Source organism: Notolepis coatsorum, assembly GCF_963971535.1.
Source record: "Notolepis coatsorum genome assembly, chromosome: 12".
NCBI classification, from domain to species: Eukaryota; Metazoa; Chordata; class Actinopteri; order Aulopiformes; family Paralepididae; genus Notolepis; species Notolepis coatsorum.
In genome coordinates, this window is record NC_140176.1 from 72,738,528 (window position 1) to 72,763,057 (window position 24,530).

At 41.1% G+C, this 24,530-nt stretch overlaps 1 protein-coding gene across 1 annotated transcript in view; it reads left to right on the top strand.

Moving 5' to 3' along the window:
- prkdc (protein kinase, DNA-activated, catalytic subunit) overlaps positions 1-24,530 on the top strand; it is a gene marked incomplete at its 5' end in the record, with an annotated part of 219,814 nt that overhangs the window by 40,477 nt on the left and 154,807 nt on the right. The window contains 9 exons of the mRNA XM_084325881.1: positions 953-1,183; positions 1,990-2,216; positions 3,798-4,006; positions 5,931-6,063; positions 9,668-9,826; positions 11,135-11,338; positions 12,466-12,654; positions 12,947-13,051; positions 16,336-16,503. Coding sequence (XP_084182007.1) covers positions 953-1,183; positions 1,990-2,216; positions 3,798-4,006; positions 5,931-6,063; positions 9,668-9,826; positions 11,135-11,338; positions 12,466-12,654; positions 12,947-13,051; positions 16,336-16,503 — 1,625 coding nt within the window. The remainder of the gene's footprint in view (positions 1-952; positions 1,184-1,989; positions 2,217-3,797; positions 4,007-5,930; positions 6,064-9,667; positions 9,827-11,134; positions 11,339-12,465; positions 12,655-12,946; positions 13,052-16,335; positions 16,504-24,530) is intronic.

Below are 24,530 nucleotides of genomic sequence, written 5' to 3' on the forward strand. Positions count from 1 at the left end.
TCACAACGTATCAGCTTCATCTCACAAGATATCGGCTTAATCTCACAAGATATCGGCTTAATCTCACAACGTATCAGCTTCATCTCACAAGATATCGGCTTAATCTCACAAAGTATCAGCTTAATCTCACAACGTATCAGCTTCATCTCACAAGATATCGGCTTAATCTCACAAAGTATCAACTTAATCTCACAAAGTATCAGCTTAATCTCGCAAGATATCAGCACTTGAACATTTCATAAGGAACTAATTTGGAGTTCAAATGTACAGTAGCATACAGTAACAAAACCACAACATACACGCCATTGATGACTGTATAACCTTCATGGTGCACTATATCAATGTCTCTACAACCTCTGGTAACCAGTCCAACCAATTTTAGATTTTACAAAAATTATCTGTTCCTAGTAAACTTTGCAATTTTATATATTTATAAATGTTTTACCCCAGACAACCCCTCAAAATAAAACTTTAAAATGTTTTTTTTAAAGGACTGCAATTGTCACATAGTTTTAAGATGCTGGCGTCATGGAGAGACTGGTGAACCACACCAGCCTGCTAGTTCGTACTATTTTTACAAACAATGCCACTGACCCTCAGCTGCCAGAGATGCACCCCTCCTGGTGACTTGTTGTTCACAATCTGCAAGTCACTTCGGATATAAGCGACAGCTCAATGACTAAATGTAAATGTAAAATGTAGACAGCCTACCACAGCTGACCATTGTAAAGATAATCTTAAAATAATCTAAAAGGCATTCTTTCATTGTATAGTTGACAATATCCTAGGTTACTAGTGTTTCTACTTTGAGAACCAATTTTCTCAACTGCTTTTCGTTCGTGTGTGTGTGTGTGTGTGTGTGTGCGTGTGTGTGTGTGTGTGTGTGTGTGTGTGTGTGTGTGTGTGTGTGTGTGTGTGTGTGTGTGTGTGTGTGCGCGATCAAACAACTCAGGCAAGAAATCTCCATCCCAGTGGATGGAGGAGCTTGTGAAGGAGCAGGGCATGGCGTTCCTCATCTCACAGTTGGAGGGCGGAGGCCTCCTCTCCCAGCCCACCCTCAGGGACCTGTCGGGCCCTTTCAGTGTGAGGGCCACTCTGCAGTGGATGGACCTGCTGCTGGCCAGCCTCGACTGCTACAACACCTTCATCAACCTGCACATCATCAAACCCCACCTCCTGCTGGGTGAGTCATGCTGGTTCCCAAGGAGTGAGGATAATGGTAGACCACTTTCAAAAGTGGATCTTGATCACATCCTGCCATGAAAGGGACTTTGACACTTGAATAATAATGTGTGTAATAGTTTATGGTGGTTCATTTTCTTATATATATATATTTTTAAATTAAAATAATTCCTGTATTATCTGAAGAATTTAAAGTTAATTAAATAAAAAGCAACAACAAACCAAAATTGTTAAAACAAACATTAACTTAATAACATGTCATTCTACCTCTTCTCTACTACTCGGTGGTTAATAATCATCAATTGACATATTTATATCATATTATATCCTAATATTTAAACGTATACGTTGACTATATACTTTACTATTTTATGAAAAATATTTATCTTGTAAGCATATATTGACCAATTATTATTATTTAAAAATGTCCCTCTTTAACTACTTTAAATATACAAGTCTAAATATATACAGTATACACATAGACATATCTACACATAAATGCACTATTCTGCATACATTTAAATCTATGTACCCACAATAAAACATCATTTATTGTGGGTATATATATACATTTACATTTTATATACCGTATATGTTTTGGTTTAAGAAAACGTGGGTAGGAAATGACCCATCTTACTTAAGCTAATTCAGGCTGGTTCCATTTCTGGGCTGAGTGCATCTCACCAAACAGTACTGAATCTCTGAGGTAGTCAGAAGCCAAACAATTGAGTGTTCACACATAATCAGTCTGAAGAAGAATGTCCCAAGGCACTCTCAGTACTGACTCACTTTTCTTCCACTGCCAAGGCTCCAAAGAAAAGTCCAGCTTTCTGAAGGCCGTCGGGTTCTTTTTGACCGAACTGGCCAGCCAGGAACTGGTGGCAGCAGAGAGCTGTTTCTCTCTGGGCCAAAAGACAGCCCACTTCAGCCCCAGAGAGAGGGAACAGTACAACTACAGCAAGTGCACCATCATTGTGCGTCTGTTGGAGTTTGCCACAATGGTCCTTGGCAAATGTGACCAGGAGTTTTGGAAGGTACATCGTTTGTTGAATTGAGCGCCTTTGCACAGTTAAATTGATACTCCACCCATTTTAAGAAGCCTATCTGAACAGGTATGAATTGAGTCATTACAGTCCATCCTTAACACTTTAATCGCCGTTGACGCTGAAACACGTCTTTCCCCGCCATGCTTATTCTGCCGAAGACGCTGGACAGCGTCTTTGATATCAATATTTCAAAAATCTGTGATCGAAATCATATTTCTCCCCCGGAGACATGAGATGTACTGGTGAGCCCCTATCAACTCTCTAACGGTTCAAGAGCGCCATCTGGTGGCCGATCGGCGGATCGCCCAGGGAAGAAACAGGAAGTGGAAGCTGGTGCTCATTTCAATTCGGTTCGATCACTCGCTAATAGTCCCAGGACTCAAGCTGATCACAACGGATAGTGATCCGTTACCAATAACTCGATAAACAACATGATTTGGACGTATATACTATTATACAACCTGGAAATGGATCGGATATTTCGACATCCCATAATAGAAAAAATTCTGTTCCACGCTCATCTCCCAACGGCGAGAGGAAGCTACGGTGAGTTTCAGCATTATTTTCTAATGTCTTCGATACTAACTGCTCTGATGATCATATCACCCACACTAGATGAATGATATAACGTTGCCCACGGAATTATAAACAACCCCCCCCCCCCATCCGGTCATCATCAGATCATACGTAGTAACTTCTAGAAGTACGTCCATTTGAATTTTTTTATCTCGCACAGATTCCTACCAAACTGTATTTGAACATCAATATAATGCATTTAGGGCTATAAATCAAGTTCTGGAGAAAGCTGCAGAAAACGATAAAAACATACTTATACCTTAGACCGTATTTTAGTATGAATATGTGAATGAAAAAGTATAACGTTGCTACACCCTGAACAATAGATATAGGACGTTGAATGGGCCATAGTAATGTCAATTTAGCAATAAAATTTAAAAAGTTATAGCCCTGCAAAGAAGGGGAACTTCTCCATGTTAAATAGGGCTGGCGAGGGATGGTAAATTATGAATTTAACCCCGGCGATCAAAGTGTTAATGTGCTTTACACTGGTGTTTTGGTTTTTGAGATGTTTGAAGTAGAAATGATTAGCAGTTGGTAATGCTAGTGGACATCAGTGTTTTCCCCCCAAATGTCTATTAAAAAAAAATATTAAAACATGGTACCTTCCATACAGCTCAAATTGTATCTTTCCTAACTTGTATTCTTCTTGCCACACCCGATTGGTCCGAACCACTATGGTTCACGCACAAGTGCATAACTTGAAGCCTGATGAGATGGATTCTCGCATGAAGCCAGCTGCCGTGCAAGGTTATTGCCTTCTCATTGCCTAGCATTGCCAATAAATGCTAATAATTTCTTACTTCTAACTTTGAATATTTCAAAAACCAAAACACTGGTACAATCTATTTTGGGTAAACGTATACAACTCACAGTCCCTGGCTTCTACTCCCTGGTCGAGTATCCCTTTAAACAGTAAAGAAATGTATTGAATCTCACTTTGAAATCAAATAATTCTGAGTTGTGATTGACAATTTCTAACTTTCTTCGCAGCTACTGGAGCGAGATGTATTTGGCTTTGTATTCTTTGAGCTAACGGCTCTGGTGGTGTGCCAGCCCTCATCGGTGGGGTTCAACATGGCAGACGTGGAGGTGATGACACACCTGCCAGAGGTGTGTGTGCCTCTGCTGAAAGCGCTGTTGGCCACACCCTTCCGTACCAGTCTGGAGAGCAGCCTGCGCACAAGAATCTCACATCAAAGGTTTGTCCATCATCACTGTCGTTCCTAAGCCCGAAAACCCATGGTCTTCATCTTGTCTTACTTAAACATATTCTTTACAAACATAGCCACACCACTGGTTAATAAACTACCCTCCCACTCTGGGCATTTTGGTGTAGAACACATCCTAGCCTACTACAAAAACCTGCAACTTGTTCCTGTTCGTGGATGACTCAGCCCTGCTGGTCTCTGACAGGGACAAGTTGCAGGTTGAAAAAGCCCTCAGCTTGGAACTTGGCAGAATCTGCACCTGGCTCACTGATAACAAACTATCATTACACCTGGGTAAAACGGAATCCATTTTCTTTGGATCAAATAGCAAACTCAGCAAGGCCAACGGCTTCTCTGTTACAGTGGGTGACTATTGTCACAAGGAAAGATGAAATTACATACTTGGGTTCCATCCTAGAGGCAAATCTTTCCTGTGACAAAATGGCAACCAATGTAATAAAAAAAGTCAACCAACGAACAAGATTCTTGTACAGGATCTCCTCTCTGGTAAACAAGAATACCCTGAAGACCCTAACAGGAGCACTCATTCAAGGGTACTACGACTATGCTTGCACCTCATGGTACCAAAGCACCTCAAAGGCCCTAAAAACAAGGCTACAAACATCACAAAACAAACTGGTCAGACTACTGCTTGGCCTTACTCCTAAAACTTTTGACAACCTAGGATGGCTTAGAGTAGACGACAGAGTACAGCAACTTGCAATGGGCCTGGTCTACAAGATACACTACACCACTAAGATACCCATGTACATGTCGAAATACTTCCCAAAGGTCAGTGAAGTCCACAAGATATCATCATGTGCAACCCAGATTCGGCTCAAACAAGAGACTAAACACGTTTAGCAAATTATGCCACAATAATGTGGAACACCCTACCCACAGCCGTAAAGGAATGTGAATCCTTACCCTCCTTCAAAACCACTCTCAAAGAGCACCTACGGGTGGCTGCAATTAGAAACTGGCGCCGGTAAATGGCAAAATCCAATGTAGAGTTTCTTCCCCTTCGGATGTATATATTTTTTTATGATATCTCGGCACGGTGGTGTAGTGGTTAACACTGTCGCCTCACAGCAAGAAGGTTCAGGGTTCGATTCCCGCTTGGGGACCAGGTTTCCATGATGCCAGGTACCCAGGTGGGGTATCTCCCAGGCCTTTCTGTGTGGAGTTTGCATGTTCTCCCTGTGCTCGCAAGGGTTTCCCCCCCGATAAGATAAACCCAATGGAAAAACATGCACAACAACAGATCGCTAACGCTGTGGCGTCCTTGACGAAGACGGGCACTTGGATTGGTCCCCGGGCGTGGCCCTCGCCGACACCTGTCTGCTCCCGGCTGCCCTTGGGGGGAAGGACGACGGGATGGGTTAAGCGCAGAGACGAATCGCATCGGCGATCCTACAAAGACAATGCATGAGTGTGTTCCGGTGTGTGTGTGTGTGCTAACCGTGTGTGCTAACCGCTAAAACATTGAGGATAATTGCATGCCAATTAAAGACCTCTGAACAGGTCCTGCATTATTTTTTTTCTATTTTTTTTTTCTTACACAGTACTGTATATTTGTACGGTATGTCATAAATGTCTTGATGAATTGAAAATGTAGGACCCTCGTGTAAACAAGACGAAAGTCTTTTTCTGGTCTGCATCCTCTTAGCAGTTGTTTGTATTGAGCCGTACTGTATTGTACCCATTATGCAATCTGTTAGTAACGTTTTTAATCAATCAGTCCTGGTCTCAGATCTATAGGTCTCTGTTTTCAGGGGTCCTTTACAACTATTGTTTTGATTGCCCCTCTCTTAGTTGCTCCTTGATAACACTGTCATTATCATTACTATCATCATTATTGCTGATTTGGTTTGAGGAAGGTTTAACAGGTTTTTCTTTATTGTGGTTTCCCTAGTGTGGAGGAGTTGTGTGCTATGGACCTCTACAATTCTAGCACTCTCAACAGCCATGACCAGATGGAGATGATTCTGTCTGCTTGCAAGCAGATCCACAAAGCAGGCTTGCTCAACTCCATTCTGCATAGCCAGGTATTCACATAGGAAAGTGTGCCTAAAGGGTAAGCGCTTTGAGATACTTTATGTAAGGCGCTATATAAAATAAATGTATTATTATTAGGGCTGTCAGTTTATCGCGTTAATTAGATAAATTAATTACACAGCAAATTATCGCGTTATGAAAATTAACTCAAAATTAATTACAATTTCTTTTTCTTTTTTATAATATTTCTTTTTTATCTCATTCATTCCATATGAACGTAGAATACACATTTACAGACTTTTTTTTTTAATATGGCCCATTTGCATGTTCTTGGTATCTGATTCTAGGGACATCTATGGATCTCGGAATGTATTCCCAGTGTCAGAAATACTGTGGGCTAGATCCACAAAGAATGGATTGCACGGTGCAAGTTGCACCCTTACTTACAATTCATTATGAATTGAAAATGGGGGACCCTGATGTAAACAAGACGAAAGTCTTTCTCTGGTCTGCATCCCCTTAACAATTGTGTGTATTGAGCCGTACTGTATTGTACCCATTCTGCAATCTGTTAATAAATTTTTATTCAATCAATCAATCTGCGTGGTGATTGATTGAATGGACATTTTATTTTGAGTAAATTGTAATGAACCAAATGAGAATATCAATACATTTTTTTTTATCTTTGACTGTGAATAACACCATGCTCAAATTGACCAGACCTAAAAAATCTAAGTAAATTAATAGATGGAAGATGATTAAATGGAAGGTTTTGTAGATACAGTACTGAATTCTGCCATCCGGACACATGCAATTTGAAATATGATTATAGAATATAGAATATCAGGCATAAAATGGTTATGCGATTAAAATGTGATTAATTAGATTAATTAATTACAAATCCTGTAATTAATTAGATACATTTTTTGAATCGCCTGACAGCACTAATTATTATTATTATTACTACAAACTAAAGGAATACGTTTTCCATATTTAATAAAAGAATGTCTTCATTAGACACGTTGCATTGTGAAAACCTTTAGCTTACCAAAAAAGTTATTGTTAATAGCATTCCTCATTGAAACCAAGGGGTCTGTACCGCTAGCCACGAGCGGTAGTTAGGATCCTTTTTTTTTTTTTTTTTTTGCAAAACAAAAATGATTAAAAGTCAGTACTCGACACACAATGCATAATGAAACTAACAATTAAGGTGGCTAAAATGACATGCAAGTACAGAAACAGAAAACAAAAAAAAGTCTATAATAATATTTTACCGTATACAGTGTATATTCAACGAAATTACCAATTATACCAATGCCTTATACAGGATATACCCCTAATACCTATTATCTAAAACCCTACACACATATGCTCCAGCTCGAACCCCCCCCTCCCGGACCCCTCCTTGGATAGTACCTCCATTATCCCTCACTCCTAACCAGACACTACCATTATAAGCTAGCTTTTATTCTCTCCACCACTTATTTTTTTTTTTTTTATATTTTTTTTATTATTGCAAAACAAAAATTATTAAAAGTCAGTACTCAACACATAATGCATAATGAAACTATCAGTCAAGGTGGTTAAAATTACATGCAAGTACAGAAACGAGATAAAACAAAAAGAGTCTATAATAACATTTTAACCGTATACAGTGTATATCCAGCGAAATTACAATTATATAAATGTTTATATAGAACATACCCCTAATACCTATTTTCTAAAACCCTACACACATATGCTCCAGCTCGAACCCCCCCCTCCCGGACCCCTCCTTGGATAGTACCTCCATTATCCCTCACTCCTAACCAGACACTACCATTATAAGCTAGCTTTTATTCTCTCCACCACTTCTACCCACATTGACATTTTGGATTCATTGAGACCCAGAATTCTTGCTGTAGATATTTCTTGATATATCACATCGAGATATGTAAGAAACCAAACTTTCCGGCAAATTTTTTCCGGTTGAAACCAGCGTGATGCGATCAGCTTTTTAGCTACTGTGATACCCGATAAAACCAATCTCTTTAGCTGTGGATTCACTGCAAACTCAAAAACATCATTCAATAGTAATACCGAGGGGTGTACAGGTATATTCCAAGATACGAGTTTTGATAATTGTTGGGACACATCTTTCCAGAATGCCTTAACTGGTGGGCAGTCCCAATACATGTGCATAAATGTCCCTTCGTCCCCATTTGTACATTGGGAGCATTTGGAGTCTTGTTTAAGCCCCATTCTGCACAGTCTTATAGGAGTCAAGTATGTCCTGTGAATATAGTTCAGATTGATTTGTTGATGATCCGGGTTCCTTGATGTAAGTCGGACATTTGCCCAGGCTCCTTGCCAATCAAAGTCATTTTCCAGGTCTGGTATATCCCTCCTCCAGACAGTGTCTAGTTGAAGGGTTTCATACGAGGACGTTAGTAATTGATAATAAAAACCTGATACAAAACCTCCCAATGTTTCTCTTTCATAGAAAAATTTGTGGTATCTGTGGTGTTCAACTGGTATGTGTAATGGAACACCGTGAGACCTCAAACATAGTCGTAACTGTATGTAAAAAAGCCATGTGGACTCGGTGAGGTTAAACTTTGTGCATATTTCGCCATAATTACAGAAGCCCTGGTTATTAAAAATCTCTCCACCACTTCTAACCACATTGACATTTTGGATTCGTTGAGACCCAGAATTCTTGCTGTAGATATTTCTTGATAAATCACATCGAGATACCGGTATGTAAGAAACCAAACCTTCCGGCACATTTTTTCCGGTTGAAACCAGCGTGATGCGATCAGTTTTTTAGCTACTGTGATACCCGATAAAACCAATCTCTTTAGCTGTGGATTTACTGCAAACTCAAAAACATCATTCAATAGTAATACAGAGGGGTGTCTTTTTTTTTCTACTTTTTCTCCCCATTTTTTCAATTTTTCTCCCTTCCCCAATTTCGTATTGTCCAATTCTACCCTCCCCTGTCTCGAACGTTGTTAGGCCATGCCTCCCACAAGCCGGCTGCAATGTGGACGAAGCCTTGCATCACGTGTCCCCTCCGGTACTCGAGGAGGCAGCCGTCGCATCTTTTCACCTGCACAGCGCGATCTCTCAGCGGTGAGGGTCTGCGTGGGAGGGACACGCCGCCCCCGTCGCTTCCTGATTCTACTGCGCAGGCGCACCAACTGACCTGTAGGAGTCGCTGTCCACAACGTTCGATCCCCACCCACCAGCTTCCCACCCCCTAATACTGCCAATTGTATTAGTATGAACGACCAGCCAAGCTGGTAGCAACGCCGAGAGCTGGGCTCGAACCCAGCATCTCCTGCATTGGTGGCGAGTGCCTTGCCCACTGCGCCACCTAGCCGCCCAGCTAGTTAGGATCTTGATTCTCTTAGCAACGTTTATAGGTTAAAGAGTTACACCATCCTAAAGGAAGCTAATGTTTGGGGATTTTTCAGAGAATTGAGTGAATTGAGAATATTTAGAATTCTTTTAAACCCTTTCTCATTACCGTAGGTTGAGGATTTGGATTATGGGTGTCGGAAAAATCGGTCCAAAGTTAAATGTGGGTTGAATTTGACGTGTCTATCCCTGTCTGAATATTTAGCACTGGAGGAGCTGACCTCTCAGTATATTTCCCCTCTTGTGATGAAGGATCCAGCCTATGCCAGGTCCTTGGGGTCCAGACTAGTCATGGCGGTGTACAAAGGCATAGCTCCTGGCGAAGACAGGAAGGCGCTCCCCTCCCTGGACATCAGCAGCAGGAGGCTGGCAGACGGGCTGCTGCAGCTGGCCGTCTCTCTCGGTGGGCAGGTCGGTGCCAAGGTTCTCTCACACTATTGTCTGTTCTGTTGTCTGCGTCGCAGAAACAAAAAAGTATTCAAATGTGAAACTAAACCTCATCAGAAATGTTTCGGATTATGGTATTCCATAATAAACCATATTGGTAAGAACAAGGTTCCACCACTTGTTCCAATATTGAACATTATGAATGAATATTGAACAATATTGCTGTCGAGACATAATTTTTTATTCGAATTAAATCTTTATTTCTTTATTTATGTGTAAGATGTTAAAAACTGGTTCCACCGTTTCACTCCACAGATTGAAATACAAAAAAGTTTCATTGTCGTATGAACAATTACCAAGTGTAATTTTTATTTCCCATCATAATTAATGAAGAATAACAAAGGTTTTTAGTTGAATTTACTTGACCCTTTCATAACTGGTCTCTATGTCTATCCTACAGTATGAATCCACCACAGTAGCTTAATATAGGATAATCTTTTAAATGTATCATCCATCCTGCCACACTTTCACAGCCTTGCTTCTTCTGTCGCCATCTGTGCAAACCTGCGTCACTCGTGGCACAGTAGTTGGCTAAGTAACCGCACATTTGTAACAATCACTGCCCGATCTCCTCTCTGCAGGCATAACCGTTTTTTTTTTCTTAAGTAATGTTAGGCCTGGGATGTGGCTGCATGTCCTTCAATGCCTGTTTAGAATTATATAATAGAGACTTTAATCATTAAAAAGCACTAGGAGCATGTTCAGTGTTAGACTAAGACTCCCAATATGCAACACTGAACGGCACAGGAAGTCCTTCATTCCGACAGCCATCAGACTATATAACGCATCACTGTGCCTCACTGCATCACTGAGCACAGAGGGACAGTACAACTCTAACATAATCTTCCTAGACTTTTACTTTTTAAATCAACTTTTTACAATTTTACACTTACCGGTATTACTCTACATGTTACTGTATATTACTGTATATTTTTGGCTGTATATTTTAGAATGTATATACATATCTTAGAATGTATATCCCTGACTGTATTTCTATTCTTATTTGTGATTTTAGATTTTTGACTACCTAAATGTTTACTGTGAGCGATCTGTAGTGCCAAATTTCCCTCTGGATCAATAAAGTACTTCTATTCTATTCTATTCCTTCTTACCAATATTTACAATAAGTGTTGTTTTAAAGCAGTGGGGGAAAAGATTTGACAGTGAAAGTAACCACTTCATCTTCACTGGCTGCTGTGTTATAGTTTCACACCCTTGAAGGTGTTTATTGTACTTGGGTGAATAAAGAGTTTCTGACTACTGTCCCTTCAGAGTGAGCAGCTGGTGGACTTGCTGTTGAACACCATCATGCTCTCTGTGCCGCTGTCTGGGAGTCTGAACCGTAACTTCCTCAGCTTCTCCCACGGCGAGTACTTCTACAGCCTCTTCCAGATGACTGTCAACACTGAGCTGCTGAAAAACCTGGACGTCGCCATACCGCACCTCATGAACGCTGCCTCCCGTAACCCCAACATGGTAGGTAGACAGTTATTCTCTCTGCTCTTCTCTTCCTCTTTTCAAGCTGAAGACATAACATATTGACTTGAAACTATCAATTTATCACCTTATTAAGAAACAATTGATCATGCGGTAGAAACAACACCTTACTGTCTATTTAACCATGCAACATTATTTATAATTTATTACACTATAATTTTACACAATATACTGAACCCTGAAAAACCCTGGCTTGAAAAAGTAAAATGGAGATAATAACCAACCAATAACCAACCAACCACAAATAACCATTGTGTAGGAGGATATAATTATTCCCCTGAGACAGAAATATCGATTATCTCATTTCCTGATTGCTCGCACAGCCACACACACACATAGGGCAAATGCTGATATATAGGTGAAAACAGCTCTGATTATCCTAAGACTGGTAAATTAGATTCCTTACCTTAGATCAGATGTTATCCAAAAAGATTATTCCAATTCCTGATCGCCATTCCAAATATCGATCACGCTTATTGATTACAGTGGTGGGTACTGTAAATACATAATCCACGCCTTTTCCGGGCCGGCGAGCACAATTCTTCAGTTGGCCTTGACTGAAAAGTAAAATGAGGAAACTGGCCCCCCCCCCTCCTTCAGCAGTCTAAATTAATGGGGTGCAGTACCACAGGGAGAGACGATAGGGGGCGGGATCTTCCCAATTGAGCTCAGAGAGTCTGCAACACTAACCTGAGGCTCGATTGATGAAATATGAATTCAAATCGCCAATAATAATAAAAAAACGACAAACAAACGCTATATAGCATTGGCGGGCACTCAAAGGTCTGCATGAACTAATGACAAAAAGCGTGGCTGGCATCCAAAGTGTTAATGCCAACTGTACATAGGCTAGTATGATTTTTTTAATTTAAAAAAACCAATCATTAGTGATCTTTTTAGTTTGATTTGGAAAGGGTTTTCAAAGGACCCCAAAACATGGGGACGGTGGGTCGCGATCGACACCAATGTTGGGGAAAACCCTGGCTAAATATCATATATAATATAATACCGGTAAACATATTATATATATTCCTGGTTGAGTAGTGATCTAAAGTGTACGTATGGGAGGACGTGAGTCTGACCCCCATCCGTTCCCTTTGTACCAGGTCAGCGTGTTGCTGAACGGCATGCTGGACCACAGCTTCCGGGAGCGCTCCGTCAGGAAGTCCCAGGGCAGCCGGCTGGTGGACCAGGTGCTGCAGAGATGGGAGTGTCTCAGGCCCTGGTGGGGAAGCAGCACATCCACCTCAGAGAGCAAAACAGCCACCCTCCTGCTGCTCTCCAAGCTCCTCCAGGTACCGGGAAGTAGGACAGATTGGCTAGTGTTAGCCAACCAATCATTATCGATCTCTGCCCATGGAAATGTACCAGTAGGAAAATACAGTTTAAAAACAAACTCTTTTGGAATATATTACAATATGCAATATCTTGTGCGATATCTAATGGCTGAATGTTATCTATAGCACCTTTAGTCATTTAGATGTGTAAAAACGGTATAGCTCATGCATGTAGACAAATACAACAGGTAGCACTTTATTTGGAAACCTTTGATTTATGTTGATGTGTTTCTGCTCTATCTCTCTCTAGATTGACTCTTCTGTGTGCACCAATACCAGCCACCAAGCATTCCAAGTGGTGTTCTGCACATTCACAACACTGTTGGTTGATTTGACACTGCCGCTGAATCTCAAGGTATTTACAGAAAGCACTGTCAATGTCATTCTCTTTAATACATATATATTAGTGCTGTCAATCGATTAAAATATTTAATCGCGATTAATCGCATGATTGTCCATAGTTAACTCGCTATTAATCGCAAATGAATCGCTTTCTTAAATATTTGTTTTATCTACCTTAAACGGATTTTTTTCAAGTACCAAGTTTTAATACTCTTATCAACATGAGAGTCAACAAATGCTTGCTTTATGCAGCCATTTAACACAAAAGGATGACCCTCATGCAAATTTGCATAAAATTCAAAACAGAGTGATGCACAAAATAACTTAAAAGAAAATAATAATTTAAAACAATGAATAAAGTGTGCATGAAATAATAGGGGAAAGAAAACGTTAGGAACTTGTTACATTCACCCACACAAGGGCTGAGTAATCACACACCCCCCTCTCTCTCACACACACACACACACACACACACACACACACACACACTCTCCCAGCTCTCCTTCTCTCTTGGACGCCTAATCTATGTTTTAAATTATGGCTATGTGTCTAATCTGCCCGTCGCTTATCAATGACTCGTTTTCCAGTCAACATTGTCGAAGCGGATTGTTTTTTTTATCGGTTCATTTTCATTTTATAGCATTTTGAAAAGCCCTCGTTTTCAAGGAAAATATAAATATTCCAAGATAATCGCCCTTTACCGGAATATTCTAGAATACACAAAAACTGTGTAATTTTTCGGCCTATTTATGAGTCGTTTTCAAATAAACGCTAGATTATCGATAGTATATGTAAATGGCTTTTATCCAAAGCGCTTTACAATTTGTTACTCACATTTTACCCATTCACTCACACATTCACACACCGACGGCGGAGGCAACCATGCAAGGTGCCAACCTGCTCATCGGGAGCAATTAGGGGTTAAGTGTCTTGCTCAAGGACACATCGACACGCTGCCCAGGGAGGAGCGGGAATCGAACCGGGAACCTACGGATTGCCAGACGACTGCTCTACCTCTCGAGCCACTGTCGCCCATGTGTACGTATGCACGCTATATAGGCGATCTGAAAAATCGATTCTCTGATTTCCTCAAAGCGATCGCCCACACACACACACACACACATAGGGCGAACGCTGAGATCTCAGCGAATACAACTCTGATTATCCCAAGACTTGTAAAATAGATTCCTTACCTCAGATCAGATGTTCTCCAAAAATATCATTCCAATTCCTGATCGCCATTCCAAAAATCGATCGCTTTTATTGATCCAACGCTACATACTGTACATATGTATTCCACGCTGTTCTGAGGCTCCACAATGAATCCGATCGGCTCGGGTTACATGCCTGAGAAGTAAAATGTGGATTCCGGATTTTTCTTTTCTCATCCATTTTCATTGAGTCCATTCCAAAAGGGTGCATTGCCATCTGGGAGACGATAGGGGCGGTTTTTTCACATCTGAGCTCCTACAGGGGCTGCATACCAACGGGAGACTTGGTTGATGAAATAAGAATTCAGACCGCTAATAAAAAAAAAACGATAATTGTCGTTGTGGGCATTCAGGCATTGGGCTGATAAAAACGTCTTATCACGTTTTGGGCATTGAAAGTGTTAAAAGTTAATCGTGAGTTAAAAAAAATAGTGGCGAGAATCGGGCGATAACGCGTTAATACCGCATTAACTTTGACAGCTTTAGTATATATATATTTTTAAACAGGTTAACCCTGAAATGTATTTCACGTCACAGATCAATACAGTCCGTATTAAGTGATGATGTGTTTCTTTTTCAAATGTAGCCAAGAGTAAAGACCCTAATCCTATCAAAATAGCAGTCAAGTGTATTATTTTCAGCACTATGTTTGTTGATGCAATGATTTGAAGTGTTATTAGCTAAATATGAGTTTACAAAAGATTATTTCAAAAATAATTTCATAAAACTACACTACCCAGCTCACACCAGCCGCTGACAACGGAAGTAACACTTTCGTGTTTATATCACACAGGTCGAACAAACCTCAATGTTATTGCCATAAAATACAACGTATATTGTTTCTTTACCTTTCTGTGAACGTCTAGGAAAAAAAACACATCTCAATCCGGTAAAAAATGACGGAACTATGCAGATAATCTGGAAGTAACTGTACTTACAGTAGATTTCCTTCACGGTATTTGCTGCCCTCTACCGGGCGCCTGGTGGTACTACATCCAGATTTAACACTGGAACCCGACAGGAGATCTGGGCCAAAAAGACGTATCACTTGATTGACCATATAAAGCCATTTATAGGCCTGATATTCTATATTCATATTTCATATTGCATGTGTCCGGATGGCAAAATTCAGTACTGTATCTACAAAAAAAAATGTAAATGTTCTGCCCTTTGTTAATTTGCTTAGATTTGTACTATACTTGATCTCACGAAGGTGCTGAATGAGCTTTTGGTCTTTTTTCTTTTGGTCAATGTTAGCATGGTGTTAGTCACCATCAAATATGGGGAAAAAAACTTTTAATAATTTATATTCTCCTTTGGTTCATTACAATGTACTCAAGCATAGTAACAGACACAATTTATCTGACACTGGGAATACATTCCCTGAGGTCCATAGATGTCCCTAGATACCAAGAACATGCTAATTACCCTTGTAGAAGTGGAGCAATCTTATATTTACTTGGGTATGTACTTTTAGGCAAATTTTCTGAAAATATGGCTAGGGCTTAATAAGTTAAGGAAAATTACGTTTTTGACTTCATTGAAAACCCCATGATAACCCATTGAAAACGATGTTTTTGTGCACAGAAGGCTGAAGGACAGAAACAACATAATATCAGTAAAAAAAAAAGGCAAATATTCAGGTATGATTGGAAAGATCTGACTTGCCTTCAATTATTGCCATTATTAATTCTGAAAGGTAACTATTTTCCTGCTAGAGGCAAATACTACTGTTGTGTCCAAAATGTGTCATATTGATCATAGTGATTGATTGGCCAATACTTCACTTCAACTGTTAACTCACTGAGCAGAGGGCGAGACAGGCTTTATTGCTGTATTCCAAAATAGGTTTTGATGAGCGAAAATTGGTGGGCCCCTTTTGTTGGCTACATTTTAGAAACTTACCTGACTCTTGTTACAACTTTCACCCAAAATTATGAGCTGTTGAATCAAAGTCTAAATGAGTCCTGAGCCTGGGTTTAATGTTCTCCTTCAAGCTAACTAAATATAATGACATGGGTCATGATCATGACCCTGCCCAAGGTGAACCATCTCTCCTTGTCTGTCCCCACTCTCATGTGTTCAGAGTCAGGCCATGATCATCCTGCCCTTCTTCACCGCCCTGCCGGAGCCGCTGCTGGCTGAGCTGCAGAGGGCCCTGGAGGCCCTGGTGGCCTCCCACTTCCCCATGCAGTCTGACGAGTTCCCCAGGGGCTCTCTCCACCGGAACAACTACATGGACTGCATCCGGAAGGTAAAGGGATTAAAGGGCTCTTACCGTCAGGGCTATTATACTTTTACCTTTTATTTATTTATTTGCATTTCCATTTAAGTTTTAGTTTGATCATCATTTCTCCATATTGCATTTAGGTTGTATTTTTTTCTGCTTCTTCAGTTTAAGTTTGAATATTTCTGTAGCAATAGTTGTCTAGTAAGGCAAAATCAAAGCAACATGTTAATTCAGTTCTTGGTTCAAGGTCAAGTTTATTGGCATGTCCCAAACTGGGCAATTCATGTTACAGCAGATAAATAGGAGCTCCAAAAAAACACAGCAAACATACATAACAAGAAGAACATGACACAGGATCAGATCATGACAACAGTCAAACAAGCAACCACAACCACCCACCCACCCACCTCAAAGCCGCCCTCTCCTGCCTCCTCCATTGATGGCACGAATGGAGGTAGGTATAAATGAGAATTTGTATCTATTGTTTTTAGCTGCAGGGGTCTCCAAACGTTGGCCGGAAGGCAATAATTGATACTCCGGATTTAGGCGGCGAGAGCTGTCCGCTCTAATCGATAACGCCTTCCTGAGCACCTGCTCATCATATAATGTGACCCAAGACCGCTGAATTGTACCCCTACAATTTTGCTAGGCCCCCTCACAATCCCGTTAAGGGCATTCTTTTGTTTAATGCCAAGGTTTCCATACCAACAAATGGCAGCAAAGGAAACAACAGACTCTATGAAGGCCCTATAGAACAAAATCATCAAGGACTTATCCACCTGAAATGTGGCTAGCTTCCTTAGACAGAAGAGGCACTGCCAAGGCCAGATTAAGACTTCAGAGGCCCCTGGGCCAGATTCTTGTGGAGGCCCCCCCACACACACATACACGTGCACGCACGCACAGTGGCGTTTTTATATGTCACTTTAAAAAATATATAGAATATTTAGAAGTGGTGGGCTCTAGGGCGGTTAGGTGGCCGAGCGGAGATTGCGTTCGTCACCAGCCCCGGAGCTGTGAGCTCGATTCGCCTGTTCGAATCCAGCTCACAGCTCCGGCGTTGTCACCAGCTTGGCTGGCCGTCTGCACTGATACAATTGGCTGTATCAGAGGGTGGGAGAAGCTGGCGGGGTGGGTCCGGGTCGTTGTAAACAGCGACTCCTACAGTTCGGTCGGGGCGCCTGCTAAGCGCGGATTGGACGTGAGGGGGATAGTGTGGTCCTCCCACACGCTACGCCCTCTCAATGAGAATCCGCGCTGCCAGGTGAAAAGAAGCGGTGATTGGCTGGACGTGTGTCGGAGGAAGCACGTGGTAGCCTCCACTCTCCCAGATGATCTGACTGTGGGGGGTAAGTGCGCAGCGATCAGGAAGGGACTGGGAATTGGCATACGACTAACATTGGGATGGGAGAAAATCTGAGGAAAATGGAGGGGGAAAAAGACCAATAAAAAAAAAAAAAAAAGTGGTGGGCTCTGAGGGCCAAGCTAAAAGGACTTTGATCACCCCTGCCCACTTTTACAACCTAGGATGGCTTAGAGTAGACGACAGAGTACAGCAACTTGCAATGGGCCTGGTCTACAAGATACACTACACGACCAAGGTACCCATGTACATGTCAAAATACTTCCCAAAGGTCAGTGCACGATCACAACACCAGAGGGAGCTCCACAAATCATGTTAAACCCAGATTCGGCTCAAACAAGGGACTAAACACGTTTCGCAATTATGCCACATCAATGTGGAACGCCCTACCCAAAGCTGTAAAGGAATGTGAATCACTACCCACTTTCAAAAACACTCAAAGAACACCTACGGGAGACTGCAATTCGAAACTGGCCCCTGTAAATGTCCTAACACAACCCCCTCCAATGTACAGTAAATGACCAAGTATGGTTTTGTCAATATTCCAATGTACAGTTTTGCTTGTACAGTTGTACAGTGTCCCCCACCCACCCACCCCTCCCACCCACCGAACCACCTCCAATGTACAGTCCCCCCCAACCCCACCCCACCTACCCAACCTCCTCCAATGTACAGTTTCTACGTCAAATGTATATACTCTCTTTTCTGGACTCTTTTCGTATCACAAACAGTACTGTATTTACAAATCTGGTATGTCATAAATGAATAGATGTAGCAGTACTGTCTATCTGTACGTCATGTATGTTATGATGAATTGAAAATGGGGGACCCTGATGTAAACAAGACAAAAGTCTTTCTCTGGTCTGCATCCCCTTAACAATTATTGAGCTGTACTGTACTGTACTGTACCCATTCTACAATCTGTTAATAAAGTTTTCAATCAATCAATCAAGAAGAGAAAAGAAACACATCATGTTTAGATGGGGGGATGGCGCCATCCTCAGGAAGAAAAAAAACATGCACACACTTTGGAGACAAGAATATAATATTAGAATAGTACGCTTACTTTTACGTGAATGTCAATTTAAATTATAATTAGGGAAGGGAGGGGGTTGAAATGTGTTTTTGTCCTGTGTTACTGTCTGTGAATGAATGAATGAATGAATGAAAATTGTATTTAACAGATTGCAGAATGGGTACAAATAATACAGTACGGCTCAATACACACAATTGTTAAGGGGATGCAGACCAGAGAAAGACGTTTGTCTTGTTTACATCAGGGTCCCCCATTTTAAATTCATAGTGACATGTATGACATGCACAACATATATGACATCATGACATTTATGGCATAGGGACATACATGACATACAGGTATATAGTACTGTTACATTTGTGACATATATGATATGCAAATATACAGTACTGTTACCCATAGATCCTGACAGAGAGTATATACATATGATGGGGAGGGGACTGTACCTTAGGAGGGGGTGGGTGGGTGGGAGAGAAATATACATACGGTGGGGAGAGAATATATACATTACATACGGTGGGGAGGGGACTGTCTATTAGGTGGGGGTGGGGCTGTATGTATGTATGTATGTATGTATGTATGTATGTATGTATGTATGTATGTATGTATGTATGTATGTATGTATGTATAAAAGAAAAAAAATACACCATAACCAACTTCGAAAGAGTGCCTAAGCTCATGCATTAAAGCATTCCGTCTCCAGACGGATTTCCGTCAATTTGATTGGGGAGATCCGTCCATTTGATTCGCAGTCTGACGGAAGTATTTGCATGATTTGTAGATGCATACAGATTGAAACAAAATTGAGCCAATCAGAGGCGCCAAATATGGAAAAGGGCTTTTTTTTCCTATCGCGCCAAGCAGTCATCATCACTCAGCGACTCGAGAGACAGGTCGCCTTTTTTGCAGCCTCACGCGTCAACTGCTTGTTTACCAACGTCACAGCCACCACGCTGCTTGCACTCGCTGCTATATACCGATTAGCTAACGTTAGCTTAATAGCGTCTGTTAAATGGAAGGAGTAAGCCGGCCACTAAAAAGAGAACCCACCGCGGGGTTCTCAGATGAAAATGATCAGCGGGACCACCTAACAAAAAGTTTCGAGAGGAGAGGACGTTTGAAGAGACTGGCTAGGCAGCGCTACTGGGGGCTGATTGATTGATTGATTGATTGAAAAGTTTATTAACAGATTGCAGAATGGGTACAGTACAGTACATCTCAATACATACAATTGTTAAGGGGATGCAGACCAGAGAAAGACTTTCGTCTTGTTTCCACCAGGGTCCCCCATTTTCAATTCATCATAAACTTGAGCCCAACGCTGTAGTGGTGAGTTAACTTGTTCCGTGTGCCGCAACGATGTCAAAAAGAAAAACAGAAACAACACGTTTGTCATTGTCGTGTTACTTCACAGTACAATATGTGAGTCCCCTGCTGTGGTTGTGAGTATACGTTTATTAGCTTAACTCCGTAGCAACATCACACAGGTGTATCTGTAGTCAGTCTCCTCCCCACCGTATATATTCTCTCTGTCAGGATCTATGGGTAACATTACTGTATATTTGCATATCGTATATGTCACAAATGTAACAGTACTATATACCTGTAGTATGTCCCTATGCCATAAATGTCATGATGTCAATGTCATGCATGTCATAAATGTCACTGGATTGAAAATGGGGGACCCTGATGATGTAAACAAGACAAACGTCTTTCTCTGGTCTGCATCCCCTTAACAATTGTGTGTATTGAGCCATACTGTATTGTACCCATTCTGCAATCGGTTAAATATTGATTGATTGTTATAACGGATTGCAGAATGGGTACAATACAGTACAGCTCAATACACACAATTGTCAAGGGGTTGCAGACCAGAGAAAGACTTTCCTCTTTACATCAGGGTCCCCCATTTTCAATTCATCATAACATATATGACATACATGACATACAGATAGATAATACTGCTACATCTATACATTTATGACGTACCAGATTTACACAGTATTGTTTGTGATACAATAAGAGTCTAAAAAAGAGAGCATATACATTTGACGAAGAAACTGTACATTGGAGGAGGTTGGGTGGAGGGGGGGGGGACTGTACATTGGAGGTGGTTGGGGAGGGAAGGGTTGGGTAGGCGGGGTGGGGGGGTAACTGTACATTGGATTATCGACGAAACCGAAACAAGTAGGCTCCCTTAAAAACGCCAACGCTATTAAAAAGAAATACAGTGGAGGTTAAAATAAGAATATGACTTGGCCTGAAAAAAATTTCAGTCAGGAGATTTTTTTTTGCTTTAATCCCTGGCCTAAGCTTAACCGGTGAAATAAAGAGGCGTCACACGATTGGCGCTACCAGAAACGTCAGTGGCCAATCAGAGCGCAGAACGCGGAACTGGAAATCCGTTGGTAAAAGTATTCAGGCGTCGGGGCTGGGATGTGGAGATGCAAGTTTTGACTTTTTATTGCTGTTTTTACCTCAAACGGAAAACCTCAAACTCTTATGAAGAGGAGAAAAAATAAAATAATAATAATTTGGGGCCTCTAGTGACGAGGGGCCTCCAAAGGGCCTCTAGTGACGAGGGGCCTCCAAAAGGCCTCGAGTATCGAGGGGCCTCCAAAAAAATTAAAAATAAAAGTTAAAAAAATAATAATACTAATTTGAGGCCTCTTGTGACAAGGGGCCTCCAAAAGGCCTCTAGTGACGAGGGGCCTTCAAAAAAATTCAAAATTAAAGTTAAAAAAACATGTAAAAAATTGTGGGGCCTCTAGTGACGAGGGGCCTCCAAAAAAAATAGAATTCTTTTAATTTTTTTAATTTTTTTGGAGGCCCCTCATCACTAGAGGCCCACAGGCCGTGGCCCGGACGGCCCGGTCGTTAATCCGGCCCTGGGCACTGCTGACCTTTCTTACAGACCATTTCAGTGTTAAAATCAAATTTCAGACCATTGTCAATAATGGAACCGAGATATTTATAAGTTGGTCACCAAATCCACTTTCTGGCCATTAATGACACTACTCTGAGGAGCTAGTGATGATCATCTCAAATCAATGCACATGTCTTTAGTCTTTGTGCCATTTAGTTGTAGAAATGCTTCTTCGCACCAGGAAGCGTTAAGTGCCAGCCTTTTGGGACTGATTTTCCGATATTTCATGATTTTCGCGGAGCTATTTCTATATTCTATATTATGGCTATGTGTCTAATACGTCCGTCGCTTATCAATGACTTGCTTGCAGTCAACATGTATGAAAACGGATAGTTTTTTCATCTGTACATTTCCGTTTTATACTGTTTTGAAAAACTGACGTTTTTGGAAAAAAAAATAAAAATAAAAAAAGATTCTGCAGGAATCGCCCTTTAGTGTAATACACACAACACGTTGTCATTTTCCGGCTGATTTATGAATCGTTTTCAAATAAACGCTAGATTATCGATTATGTGTACTTCTGTATGACAACTATTAAAGAAAAGAAACTTGAAACTTGAAACTTATGCACGCTAGAGAAGCGGGCTGAAAAATCGATTATCTATGACCTGGTCAGCGCTAACGTCATATACACACTGTACACACATAAGGGGACACGTTGTGGAATATGTGAAAAAAACATCTGATTACCCCAAGACTGGTGAAATAGATTCCTTACCTCAGAACAGATGTTCTGCAAAAAGATTATTCCAATTCCTGATCGCCATTCCAAATATCGATCGCGTTTATTGATCCAACGTAGGGCTGACCCCTATCAATTGATTAGTCGACTAATCGGTCCAAAGGAGCCGTAGTCGACTGGCCAACCTCTTAGTCGAATATAATAAAAAAAGAAAAAAAAAAGTTATCATTCTTTCCAAAAGAAAAGAGGCCTAGAAGCGTGGCTAACGCTAATGGCACGCATACCAGAGGCTAACTGCCTAGGAAAACAGGCACAGAGGCACTGAAAGAGGATTTCACCCATCTAATGAACACACTAGACTAGACAGATGTATCAGTGGACCAATTGCATGCTTTTGCAGAGGACAAGAAGCCTTCAGTCGACTCCTTCAGACATTAAGCACCCCCACAGCCCAAATGGAATGATAAAAAAAAAAAAAATTATAATAATATTTTCTTTTTTTAATATTATACTTTTTTTTTATTAACACTTTGGTCGCCAGGCTTATATTCTTAATATACCATCCTCCGCCAGCTCTATTTGTCTATGGAGAAGTTCCCCTTCTTTGCAGGGCTATAACTTTTTAAATTGTATTGCTAAATTGACATTACTATGGCCCATTCAACATCAAGTATCTATTGTTCAGGGTGTAGCAACGTTATACTTTTTCATTCACATATTCATACTAAAATACGGTCTAAAGTATAAGTATATTTTTATCGTTTTCTGCAGCTTTCTCCAGAACGTGATTTATAGCCCCAAATGCATTAAATTGATGATCAAATACAGTTTGATAGGAATCTGCGCGAGATAAAAAATTTCAAATGGACGTGCTTCTAGAAGTTACTACTGATCATCTGATGTTGACCGGATGGGGGGGGGGTCGTTTATAATTCCGTGGCCAACGTTAGATGATTCATCTAGTGTGGGTGATATGATCATTAGAGCAGTTAGTATCGAACACGTTAAAAAATAACGCTGAATCTTACCGTAGCTTTCTCATAGCGTTGGGCGATGAGCGTGGAACAGAAATATTTTTATTATGGGATGTAGAAATATGCGATCCATTTCCAGGTTGTATAATAGTATATACGTCCAAATCATGTTGTTTATCGAGTTATTGGTAACGGATTGCTATCCGTTGTGTCTAGCTCGAGTCCTGGGACTATTAGCCAGTGATCGGACCGAATTGGAATGAGCACCAGCTTCCATTTCCTGTTTCCGCTCTGGGCGATCCGCCGATCGGCCACCAGATGGCTCTCTTGAACCGTTGGAGAGTTGAGAGGGGAGCAACAGTAGATCTCAAGTCTCCGGGGGAGAAATATGATTTCGATCACAGATTTTTGAAATATTGATATCAAAGACGTGGTACGGCGTCTTTGGCACAATGAGTATGGCGGGGAATGACATGGTACAGCGTTTTTGGCGACCATAGTGTTAATTATTTTGGCCAATAGTCGACTAACGGCAAATGTTGGCCAATCCTAGTCGACCATCCAAATCCTTAGTCGGGGACAGCCCTAATCTAACGTTATGTACTCGAAACACATATTCCACGCTGCTCTAAGGGTCCCCAATGAATGCAGTAGTCTCGGGTTACATGCCTGAGAAGTAAAATGTGGAATCCGGGTTTTTTTCCCCCATGCATTTCCATCGAGTCCAATCCAATGGGTGCAATACCATCCGGGAGACGATAGGGGGCGGTATTTGCCCTTTTCGAGGTCAGAGCCAGTCCCAATGATAACGTGAGGCTGGATTGATGAAAAATGAATGGATATCGCTAATAAAAGCAATACCGATTAAATAACGAGATTTCTCATCGTTGGCACTCAACGCATGGCGGCCAACAACGAGATTTCTCGTTGTTGGCACTCAAAGTGTTGATGGTGAATAAATTACTTTTGTTGCGAATGTGAATATAGCGGATTACTTAAACTACAGTTTTCAATGGTGAGAAAGGAATTACCGTACTTTTCGGACTATAAGCCGCGGCTTTTCCCCCCAT